The sequence below is a fragment of the Bubalus kerabau genome, chromosome X (assembly GCF_029407905.1).
Source record: "Bubalus kerabau isolate K-KA32 ecotype Philippines breed swamp buffalo chromosome X, PCC_UOA_SB_1v2, whole genome shotgun sequence".
Classification (NCBI taxonomy): domain Eukaryota; kingdom Metazoa; phylum Chordata; class Mammalia; order Artiodactyla; family Bovidae; genus Bubalus; species Bubalus kerabau.
In genome coordinates, this window is record NC_073647.1 from 12,609,376 (window position 1) to 12,621,530 (window position 12,155).

Below are 12,155 nucleotides of genomic sequence, written 5' to 3' on the forward strand. Positions count from 1 at the left end.
CCAAACTGAACCAGACACACCTCTTCCTAACTCAGCTTGTGGTCAGTAGAGGGACTCCATAGGGATCACTCAGTCAGATGGGTACGCCAAAGTGGACCCAATCCCTCCTGGCTGCTTATCCTAAGATGGCGCCAAGATGACTGAACATCCAGCTTGGTGCCTGGGCTAAAGCTCTAAGGTAGTTTTTTGCAAAAAGTTCTCTCTGGACTGTTTTCATTGGAAGCAGCTGAGCTCTTGCCACATGTGCAGTTTCCTGGGGGCTCTCCCCAGTCATGCCAAATCAGAATCTGGAATTGGGAGTGGGGCCCAAGAATTCCATTTTCAACAAACTTAGTTGGTGATTCTGAGGCAGAATAAGGCTTAAGAACCCCTGGGCTAAGTTTTGAAGAAGCACCCACTGCAAAGGGTCTGATCATGCAAGTCTCTAACTTGAAAGCCACTTTATCAAAATCCAAGCTCTTTCATTATCCAGTCTATGTACAAGAGACATCCCCAACCCAAGCTTAAGCCACTTAGATGATTGTAGAGGTGAGACAGGGACATCGCTTGTGCACATTAGCACAAGTATTTAGCAATATTAAACAATTTAACAAATTGAAAGTATAAAACTTTTTTATTCAACCATGATAGAATGTACCTGGCATCAAAACTGCTGCATCAAGAAAGTTTCAATAAAACATCGTTTACATCAAACTATGAGGGCCTTGTATTGGCCAGCTACTCATGCTCTGAGGGAGCAACCGCGGTGGGTAAAACAGAACTGTCATGTCAGAAACAGCAGAACACTTCGGGGGTCCCTGATCTGTAAGCAGCTTGGCACAGGGCACTGCCTAGGGTATCTTACTCTGGGACGGGGTATGGGTCTTCTCGCCCAGGGAGCACAGTCTGTGTATAGGCCTGACTTTGGGTCCAATCTGCCCAGAATTAAAAGGTTATAATCATCTGTGAAATATAGTCATTGCAGTTTTAAAATCCTTTTAAACCTGGCCCTTTTGAAAATCATGAAGATAACAAATCTTTTTATCTAAACTAGAAAATGTTCTTATTAGTTGGAACATCAGGAAAGAAGAAAAGATACAAAATGATACAAAATGATTTCCTTTGAAGCCATCTGCAACTACTGATTTAACTCTTGTTGAAGAGAGTCCTTTTGGGATTTGACTAGGTGGGCCACAGTGACAATCCACTGACTTTTCCATTTTACGTGTTAGTCACTCCAGCCGTGTCTGACTCTTTGTGACCCGATGGACTGTAGCCCACTAGGCTCCTCTGTCCATAGAATTCTCCAGGCAAGAATACTGGAGTGAGCTGCCATGCCCTCCTCCAGGGGATCTTCCCAACCCAGGGATCAAACCTGGCTCTCCTGCATTGTAGGCAGACTTTTTACCAACTGAGCCACCAGGGAAGCCCCTTCTATTTCATGGGGCCACCTCTAAAGCGTGGGTATCCCCAGGGTTGACACAAAAGGTCAAAAGATAAGGGTGAGGTGAGGTGATTAGAAATCTGGCCTCAGGCGTTTGAACCTCTTTCAGTTTCTTTGTCTCTAGACACTTGCTTATTTTTGTGGCCTCTGAACTATAGGGTGAAGCGCTTAAGGCTGGCTCTAATCACCATTACATGGTTGATCTTCTTGAAGGAAGTTGAGTTGTGAACATTAAAGCATGGATTCATCTGCCACAGACTCTCACGGCACAGAACCATGTGTGTGGCTCCAAAAGGTTTTGAAATTCTTAGGTGATGGCAAGGAGTGGGGAGAGGGGGTGGTTTGATTTTCTTGTGGTCGCTTCTGATTGTGCCAATAATGTCACCGTGAATTTGGGAAGATGTCCCATATTATGCAGAGCAGCTTCTCTCATTAACATCTCAGAGGGAGGAAGAGAAAATGACGGAATTTATTTCCAGTGTGTGACCTTGTTCTGTCTCAGAATTACTTTTAGTTAAAGATTTAGGATTGAGCCACCACCAAAGTTGGTTTGCTGTCTAGCTGGCAATGGACTGCACGCTGAGGTGTCACTGTGTGAGTGCCTCACAGGCACTGGGCCCGTCAGCGGGCATCACCACCCGGCAACTGACTGACTTGAAGTTTGCCGTGAGTTTGGAGGAGAAAGGTATGGAAGGGCAAATCTTTTCAGAGCAAGAAATTCTCCTGATGGTAGGATCTTTAAGTCGATCTTTGATTTTGTTCAGGACCTGCAAGATTAAAAGGGCTATTCTTTTTTAATTAAAAACTTTTTACTGAGTTATAATTCACATACCACAAAATTTCACCCTTCGAGAAAGTGCAATTCAGCAGTTTCCAGTAGACTCATAGAGTTGTACAACCCTGGCCATTGTCCGATTCCAGAACATTTGAATCATCTTATGAAGAAACCCCGTACCCATTAGCAGTCAGTTCCCATTTCCCCCATTTCTCCAGCCCCAGGCAACCGTTCATCTGCTTTCTGTCTCTATGAATTTGTTTATTCTTGACATTTCTTATACACGGAATTAGATAATATGTGGTATTTTGTGCCTGGCTTCTTTCATTTAGCATCATGTATGACCCATTCTTTGTACATTTTGGTAAGGATGTATGACCCATTCTTTAGTACATTTCATGGATGGAGAAAAAGGGGTAAGCCAACTTTGGAGTTTCTGGCTCATGACCAGACATCACGAGAGTTTGCTTGGCCTGCTCTGTGCTGGTTGCAGCACTTTGCTTGTTCTTCATGCTGTCCTTAGCTTCTTCCCTTATCCTTAGTCAGAAAACATCTGATATCAAAGAACGGACTTCCCTGTGTGTTCATCTTCTCATGGGAGTTTGCCTTTGAAGACTGAGTTCCCACTCCTGCCACTTCTTAGAGCTTCCAACATCAGGAAACTCTCAGTTAAGTCTATCCTTCTCATTCTCTGTCCCTTGGCCTTATCACAACTTTCCTGTGTTGTGTTTAGGGCCCTGCTTTCAGCTAGCCATTCGCTTGAAAATCAATCTGACAAACGAATCCATGCTTGGTGATTAATGATGATTTTAGCTTGATGAGTTTTTCCAACACAGGTTCTCGTGTTGGGAACTCTTGGAAAGCCAATGTCTCAACTCAGAGGAATGCATTTCTTAGGGTGGCAATTTGGACCCCTTGGAAGGTCAGCAAAGATGTTCTGGGTGTGAGATAAATGGAGCTTTTGGGTGACAATGCTAATACATGCGACTAAACTGGAAAGCTAACCACCTATTTCATCTGTATGTAGTCTGTTTCTCTGTTTGGAACTCCAGTGTTGCTGACGAGAGGAAGGTTCTTGGTCATTTTTCAGATATTTTCAGAGCCCTTAAAGTCTGTGTTCCATTTGTTCCTTCAGCAGAGCTCTCTACAACTTCTACTGTCCTTCATCATGCTAACTGCCCCTAAATGGGTGCTAGTCAAGTTCTACCCAATCTCCAGTAAAAGACAGGAGTTGAGTACTAAGAACAATGTAGGAAATATTAACTAGTCACTGTGAAAGAAACAGTAAAATCTCAAGAGAAAATTTTCATGTCACATTGACATTTGTCAAGTCCAAATTACTCAAGGAACCAAGAAGCATTTGGTAGGCTCTTTTTCCCCCCCTTTTTTTCATTTTTAAGGGAAGGACAAAACAAATATCTGGAGAATCAGGGCATCTTGAACAATACAGCATGAGGTTTTTACAAAGAATAAATCATTTCCAGTTATGCTTAATAGATTTGTGAAATTAGAAGATGAGAGGGGAGCAAGAGGATACTTATATTTAAATTCTTACAAAGCACTTCATATGGTGTCTCCTGTTTTTATTTATATAATTACCCATGTGAGTTTTAGAAAACTGAAAAATGACTCTGAGGTCATAATCAAAGGAAGATGAAACAGTCATAATTGATGAGAAACAATTGATGGATTTGGGGATGCTGAGAATGAAGAAGAGAAAGTTCAGGGTACCTATGATAATCTAAACACTTGTGAAAGCTTCTCAGGTAAATGATGGAAGTGGCTTCTGTGCTTTAGATGTAAACATTTGCCACTACTGAGTGGATGTTTCATGAAGGCAGATTTTTGCTCAATATAAGGAAGAATTTTCAACAGAGCATTCCAAAGATGCAGTGGGTCATTGGGTGAGATAAGTAAGTTTTCTGTGATTGAGAGGGATAAACAAAGTAAAGATGATCAACCGTCAGGGATGCAGTGCACACTACGTTTTACCAGACACCTCTATGGACTCTTCTATCACTAAGCTCATAAATCTGTGATATCACTTTTTAGTTACTGAAATATGTGTGTGTGTATGTGTGTTTAAAATTTTAACATGAGAAGCAAAGCACTAGGGATATCTAAACCTAAGCTATCTCATAAATCTATCTTAAAAAAAAAACTTCACAGAATGTATTTTTGAGACTCCCTCAGGTTTAATTGCATGATCTTATAAGCTTCCCTTCTTTATTATTGTATCTTAATTTCCCACTGGAAGGAAGCACTAAGATGTATATGTGCAGATGAAATCTGCAGTAAACAGGCAAAGGGTTACTGTATGCTTAAATAACAAGAAATAACCTTGTTGATCTTGGCATGTTGCTAATAATAATGACATAACTGACTTTTTTGTACCCTCCCCATTCAGCCAATGGGGGATCAGCTAGAGGAAATAAATGATCATCCACCAATGAAAATGAAATTATTTTTGAGGTCAGATGAAAGAAACTCAATTGAGGACAGTTTGGATCAGTGGAGCTGAGAGGAAAAATCTATAGTCTGCCAGTCTTTGAAATGTCAAGGGGCATCTAGAATTGTTCAATGTGGCCCAAAATGGAACAAGAAGATGAAAGCGAAGGAAATATAGAAGGGCACCCAGTAGGGGCAAGCTTTATGTCCTCTCAAGATGTCATCAAACACTGGGCGGATAACTACACATTTGTGGATCTTAAAACAGGTTAAACTGTATAAAACATGTAAGAGGATGCTCAAATACTAAATTGACAATTTTATAGATACAAAAGTAGGAAACAGAGTAGTTAAATTATATAATGGATAACCTGACAGAGAGTGAAGATCTAGAATGTTCTCTATTTTTTTCTGTAAGAACTTATTGACAATATTGCTCTTCCACTCAGTTTTAAATGCAACCAATTAACATAATGACTATATATAGTCTGTGTTTCCAAGGAAACAGATGACTCAACCAAATAAAATGACTAATATGCGTGGGGCGGGGGGGGGGTGATTAATTAACTGATTTTAACATCAACCAAAAATTGGTACAAAATTAACTCTCTCTATATATAAAGTAGAATTCAACGAACATTATGGTTATTAAGCTAGCAAAACCACCTTGTGTCAACTTATTTCTCCCAAGAAAGTTTAAACTTGGAAAAGTTATAAAGCAAATATATAAATTCACCAATCATATGTGAAAGATGCAAAGTGTACAGAATAGACTACTGATTAGGATACTTTTTTTTTTAAGTGAATCTAATAAGGACTATACTAGTTTCTGATTAAACATGACAGATAATGTTTGCTGTCATAGACTGGGTTGATGGTTTTGACTATCATCAAATAGGGAGTTACCTGTTAATTACATCTAAATGATCATGTCTATATATTTATATTCCATCAGGTTATTTCTCTGATGGCCATTCACAAAAGTGTTGGGAGTAGAGAAGGAAGAATAAGTTTTTCTCCTTGAAAGAAATGCAGGGAATCTTAACCATGAGTCTATGAAAGGGCTTCATCCACAGGGATAAGTTGCTAGGGTGGGAGGTGGGGAGTGGAGATACGGGGAGAGAATGAAAATATGTAACGGCTGAGTTTTGTGTGAATGTGTTTATTTCTGGGGGAGAAGGCTCATAACATTCAACAGATTCTCAAAAAGTTCTGAGAACTTAAAGAAAAATGTTAGGAAGAACTTCTGTCAGCTCAGAAGAGCCAGCTAGGCAGACTCACGCTAAGTGAAAGCCTGGGTGTGTGAGCTCGTGGTGTGTGCTCGCTTGTGCCTTTGAAGAGCTGTGGCAGTGATAGGGATTGGAAACTACTTCACTCTGTCCAAAACAAATTTTTCCTTATACTGAGAAAATCACTTTGCAATTAGGGTTTTCTTTAAAGTAATATTTTTGGTTTTTATAGATAATCCTATGGGTTTTTTCCTCTGAGAAGGCAGCTATTGATATATAGGAGCTAGTTACATAGGTTTTATAGGGTTGGCTATATGGGGTCAGCCAGACAAGGTCTCTATGCAAGGGCCAATATCTGCATGCCTGGAAACATTCAGATGGTGAATGAATTGTTCAGTGCTCCACCTATGTTTGGCACCATGTAGACAGAGCATCCCTAGGATTTTGAAGACAATGTAGAATGTTGTATAAAACATTTCCAAATCCAGGCTACAATCATCATGGCCTTCTTCATTGATTTTCCAGTAAGTAGGTGCCCAAAGGGATACACTGCTTGTAATGACAAATCCCTTGAGGTATGACATCCCAAGGTACATGAACATTTGATTAGGGCAGGGTGCTATGAATTAGTACCTCTTTAGACTCTGTAGATGTGCTTTATCTTTATAAAATCTTAATTTTACAGTCTATTTTTTTTTATCAGTCAAGGGATTTAACAGCTTTTTTCTCTATGACAGCGTTTGCAATTATAATTAAGAAACGTATTAAAACTGGAGTGAATTAATGTGAAAAATGGATGGGGGTTTGGGACTAGAAGAGTTCTCTAACTAGGTATGAAAGATTCAGTCTGAGAAAAGGGAGGTAGATTCCAAAGGAAAGCATGAGAATTGGAAAACTTTTGAGGAATGTCCTTATGTATTCAAATTTCCACGTTTATGTGATCATAAATGTTAAACGAAAATGACCCAAGACTTTTCATGTGATTTGACTGGTCCTGACTGTGCATACATGTTGCTCCATCATTGTCTCTATTCTCCCAGTCACTGTTCTTGGTCACTACTTTTCAGGTCAATGAGGTGATGCCCGAGGCAAGAACTGTTTTATGGAAGAGTTTATAGGGTGGCATCAACCACCCTATAAACATAGGGAACATAGGGAAATTTTTCTGGAACATAGGGAAATTTTCAGCCTCATGTCCTGAAGGCATGTGTCAGGGATAAAACTGTCACAACCAATTAGGAGAAGGCTCTATTAGTTTACCCAGGAGAGGGGAAACAGATCTGTCTATCCCTCTTGGGATGGGAGAGGATGTCTTCCTTTTCTAGGACTCCAGGGGACATATATTTGTGCCTTATATCCTTAGAAACCTGAATATTCATTGGAAGGACTGATGCTGAAGCTGACGTTCCAATACTTTGGCCACCTGATGTGAAGAGCCGACTCATTTGAAAAGACCCTGATGCTGGGAAAGATTGAAGGCAGGAGGAGAAGGGAAAGACAGGATGAGATGGTTAGATGGCATCACTGACTCAGTGGACATGAGTTAAGCAAACTCCGGGAGATGGTGAAAATCTTGCCATAGAAAGCTTGTCATGCTGCAGTCTATGGGGTCGCAAAGAGTCAGACACAACTGAGCAACTGAACAACAACAATAATCCTTAGAAAGGGAGAAATAAAGATGATTAAGTCAAAGTCTCTTTAGTTGTTATTTCTGTGTAACTCCAAAATATGAATGACAGTGCCAAAAAGTATGAATTCCTTTCAAATGGTGTAAAAATACTTCGTCCTCTCAAGAATATTCCTAAAACAGAGTGAGAAAGTCTAAAGATGAATGCTTTAATCATTTTTTCCAATGGATCAGAGCTTTTAAGGATGAAAAAACGAATCCTTCTTCAACTGTCATGTAAACACAGGCGGCCATTTTCCTTTTGATGAACAGACCACTTCAAAAGACTGGACCTGGAGAACTTAGAAAATGTAGTTTTTGGCTCTGACAACACTTCTACCTGCTAGAAACAATACTATGTATTTTTGATCAGTCTTTGTCATGGGCAGAGCAGGGGTTGAGTGACTTACCTGAGCACGTGACAGAATGGAGCTCCACATCAGTGTCAGGAATGCACTCAGGGAAGGCCACACATACAGGCATGTCAACGCTTCCTGGTTCTCCAAAGCAGTGCTCAAAGGTTTCTTCAAGTGGGAGTAGACATGGTGACCTATGTCTTTGGCCCTATTCCTGCACCTCAGCTTGGTACTACAATATGGCAACTGCATTTTCTGTTCCTTCATGCAATGCCTTGTCTGTTCCTGTTATCTCATTCTTGTTTTTACCTTATCCGCTAAGCAAACACAGAGATTAGAGGAGACTTACCTTAATTCCAAAATACTAACGGAGTTTCCCGAGGGAAATATTCGCCTTACAAAATTGAAGTCACCAACATACACACTACCATCAGGGCCAGAAGCTAAGGCAACGGGAGCGAAGAGTTTGTTGTTGTGGGCGGGGCCATTGCAGTTGGTGCAGGCTACGCTCCGTTGGTGTCCATTACCCATTATGGTTGCTATGACTGGAGGCTGCTGGGAAATGAACATATTTTCTCCATTCCCTTTATGTATGATTCCTAGATCCAAGGGGGAAAAAAAAGAATTAAAAAATAACCACACCATATTCTCAGCAATATTTTAAATTCTCTCTCATTGTTCAAAGCAGGAAGGAGCGTTGGCTTGCTATAAAAGAACTTGAGAGTGAAGCACATCACCCCAGCTTTTATTTAACTGCACAGCTACAACAAATGGCAGCATAACAGTTGCCTCAGTTTGTCCATCTATGAAATGGGATAATATACCCAGTCCCTTTAATGTTGATTCTAAATGCCGCAATAAAGTGTTTAATGACAAACTTTTAATGATTTCCTGTTCACTTTGGGCTCTGTGAATCATTCGTGGCTGGTTTTCAGTCTCTGACTGACTTTCTTCTGATGCCTGGTGCACATCTGTCTGACTTCAAACCACCTGCTCTGTACAACTATGAAAAGGAAGGATCAGTCAATTTTAATATTAACCTAGCAAAACACAATCAGAAAGGTAATCTACTTTGGTAAAAAGAAATCATACTACTAGAATGCACTTCAAAGATAAGAGAAAAGAACTTGAATGTTCCACTCTTTTGGACCATATCTCACTATCATCAGTGCAGGAAATAAAAGATACTGACTTATGAAACTGCTGGAAACTACTCTGCAGTCATTTTCTCTGGGAAATCCCATCCATTCTCATGACTTAACTCCCACCTCTCTACGTTGAAACTTTTCTCCTGTCCAGAGTTCTCACCTGACATGCAATTTCCTACTACATTTCTTTACTTGGCTGTCCCACTGGTACCCCAAACTCAACAAGTTTAAGACTGAACTCAGTAGGCAAAACACTCTGACATAAATCACAGCAAGATCCTCTATGACCCACCTCCTGGAGTAATGGAAATGAAAGCAAAAATAAACAAATGGGACCTAATTAAACTTAAAAACTCTGGCACAATGAAGGAAACTATAAACAAGGTGAAAAGACAGCCTTCAGAGTGGGAGAAAATAATAGTAAAGGAAGCAACTGACAAGTAATCTCAAAAATATACAAGCAGCTCCTGCAGCTCAATACCAGAAAAATAAATGACCCAATCAAAAAATGGGCCAAAGAACTAAACAGACATTTATCCAAAGAAGACATACAGATGGCTAACAAACACATGAAAAAGTGCTCAACATCACTCATTATCAGAGAAATGCAAATCAAAACCACAATCAGGTACCATCTCACGCTTGTCAGAATGGCTGCAATCCAAAAGTCTACAAACAATAAATGCTGGAGAGAGTGTGGAGAAAAGGGAACCCTCTTACACTGTTGGTGGGAATGCAAACTAGTACAGCCACTATGGAGAATAGTGTGGAGATTCCTTAAAAAACTGGAAATAGATCTGCTATACAACCCAGCAATCCCACTGCTGGGCATACACACTGAGGAAACCAGAATTGAAAGAGACATGTGTACCCCAATTTCATCACAGCACTGTTTACAATAGCCAGGACATGGAAGCAACCTAGATGTCCTGGATAAGAAACCTGGATAAGAAAGCTGTGGTACATATACACAATGGAATATTACTCAGCTATTAAGAAGAATGCATTTGAATCAGTTCTAATGAGGTGGATGAAACTGGAGCCTATTATACAGAATGAAGTAAGTCAGAAGGAAGAACACCAGTACAGTATATTAATGCATATATATGGAATTTAGAAAGATGGTAATGATGACCCTGTATGCAAGATAACAAAAGAGACACAGATATAAAGAACAGACTTTTGGACTCTGGGGGAGAAGGCAAGGGTGGGATGATTTGAGAGAATAGCATTGGAACATGTATATTACCATATGCGAAATAGATGACCAGTCTAAATTCAATGCATGAAACAGCCAGTGCACTGGGACAACCCAGAGGGATGGGATGGGGAGGGAGGTGGGTGGGGGTTTGGGATGGGGGACACATGTATACCTGTGGCTGATTCATGTCAATGTATTGGCAAAAAACCACCACAATATTGTAAAGTAATTAGCCTCCAATTAAATAAAGTAATTTAAAAAAACAGAAGAGGAAGAAAAAAAGACTGAACTCATTATTTTTCTGTACTGCTCCACCCCCCAAATGATGCTCTTTCTCCTATGTTCTCTGCTGATCTTCTGAGTGGTATCACCAGGCATGTATTTACTCAAGTTGGGAATGTGGGCACCACTGTGGCTCTTCTTTTCCTCATTCTTTAGCCCTAATTAATTACTAAACCCCCACTATCTCCTCAAATATATTGAACCAGTTCCATGGTCTCTGTTCTTACTACTGCTGCTTTAGTTCAGTTTTTCTTAACTTCTTAGTTTCTTGGTTTCTGTGTATACCCATCTCCAAACTATTGTCCATATTTCTGCCATAAAGGTTATTTCATGTTGATATATGGCAAAAACCAACACAATATTGCAAAGCAATTATCCTACAATTAAAAATAAAAAAAAGATTATTTCAATATGTAGATTAAAACCTTTCAGTAGTTCCATATCCTCTATGGCAGCAGTCTCCAACCTTTTTGGCACCAGGGACCGGTTTCATGGAAGACAAATTTTCCATGGATGGGGGCGAGAATGGGGGGTGGTTTCGAGACGATTCAAGTGCATTACATTTATTGAGTTTGTTGAGCAGGAGGCAGAGCTCAGACGTAATGTGAGAGATGGGGAGCTTCACTCCGTACAGGAGAAACTTTATTCGCTTGCCTGCTGCTCACCTCCTGCCGTGTGGCTCAGTTCCTAACAGGCCACACACTGGTACTGATCTGTGGCCCAGGGGTTGGGGACCCCTGCTTTATGGGATAAAGGGCTCATTTCTTATGATTAAGCCATACAAAGTCCTTCATGATTTGGCTCTTGTCTCCTTCTTCAGTCTCCCCTCTCATATCCTCTCATTTTTATCCCGAGTTTCAGCTACAGCAAACTATGTACAAGTATTTTCACATGCTTCTGTTCTTCTCTGCTTTTGTGTTTTGCTGGTCCCTCCATCCTGAATGCCCTCCTCATTTTGTTTGCTTGGGAAACTCTAATCTATCCTCCAAAGCTCAGCCCAGTTCTCCTTGAATGCTCTGTCCAGGCAGAATTTATTATTCCCTCCTCTGTGAGTGTGCACAGTTTCTTTTCCATAGCTCTACTATGACACTTGCCACATGTAAGATACAGTTTTCATGACTTCTCTATCTTCCCCATCACAACATGAACTCCTTCCTCTGTCTTACTCTTTTCTGCATTTCAGTGCCAATCCCTGTGGCCAAGTCATTAGAAGTGCTCAGTAAATGTTGGAAACAGGCTTTGAGTCTCTTGTAGTTTCCTTGTCCAAATCCCAGTGATTTTGAGAACCTGCTGAGCCTGGGCAGAAAACCCAAGGAACAAGTACTGCTGTGCTAAACAGCTCAAGTCTGCCCAGAATGAGCCAGGGCAGGTAAAAAAAAATCCATGTGGTGAGAAGACATGCCAGTGTGTCAGGCTGTAGCAGCTGACAGCAAATGAATGAATGCAGCTATCCTGTCCAGTCTTATTTTTTCTCCTATGACTCCTGCTATCTATCTCCTTGGACTGCCTGTTATTCTCCCTAAACATTTCCTGAAATGTCTCCCTTGGTTTTCTTCCAACTTTTGGTCCCACAGTCCTACAATAGAAACCACTGATCACTCTGAAATAGGAATGTCACTGGCAAAAA

At 40.5% G+C, this 12,155-nt stretch overlaps 1 protein-coding gene across 1 annotated transcript in view; it reads right to left on the bottom strand.

Annotated features, from left to right (window-relative positions):
* TENM1 (teneurin transmembrane protein 1) overlaps positions 1–12,155 on the bottom strand; it is a 670,347-nt gene that overhangs the window by 109,575 nt on the left and 548,617 nt on the right. Inside the window, exon 21 of the mRNA XM_055565537.1 lies at positions 8,247–8,496. Coding sequence (XP_055421512.1) covers positions 8,247–8,496 — 250 coding nt within the window. The remainder of the gene's footprint in view (positions 1–8,246; positions 8,497–12,155) is intronic.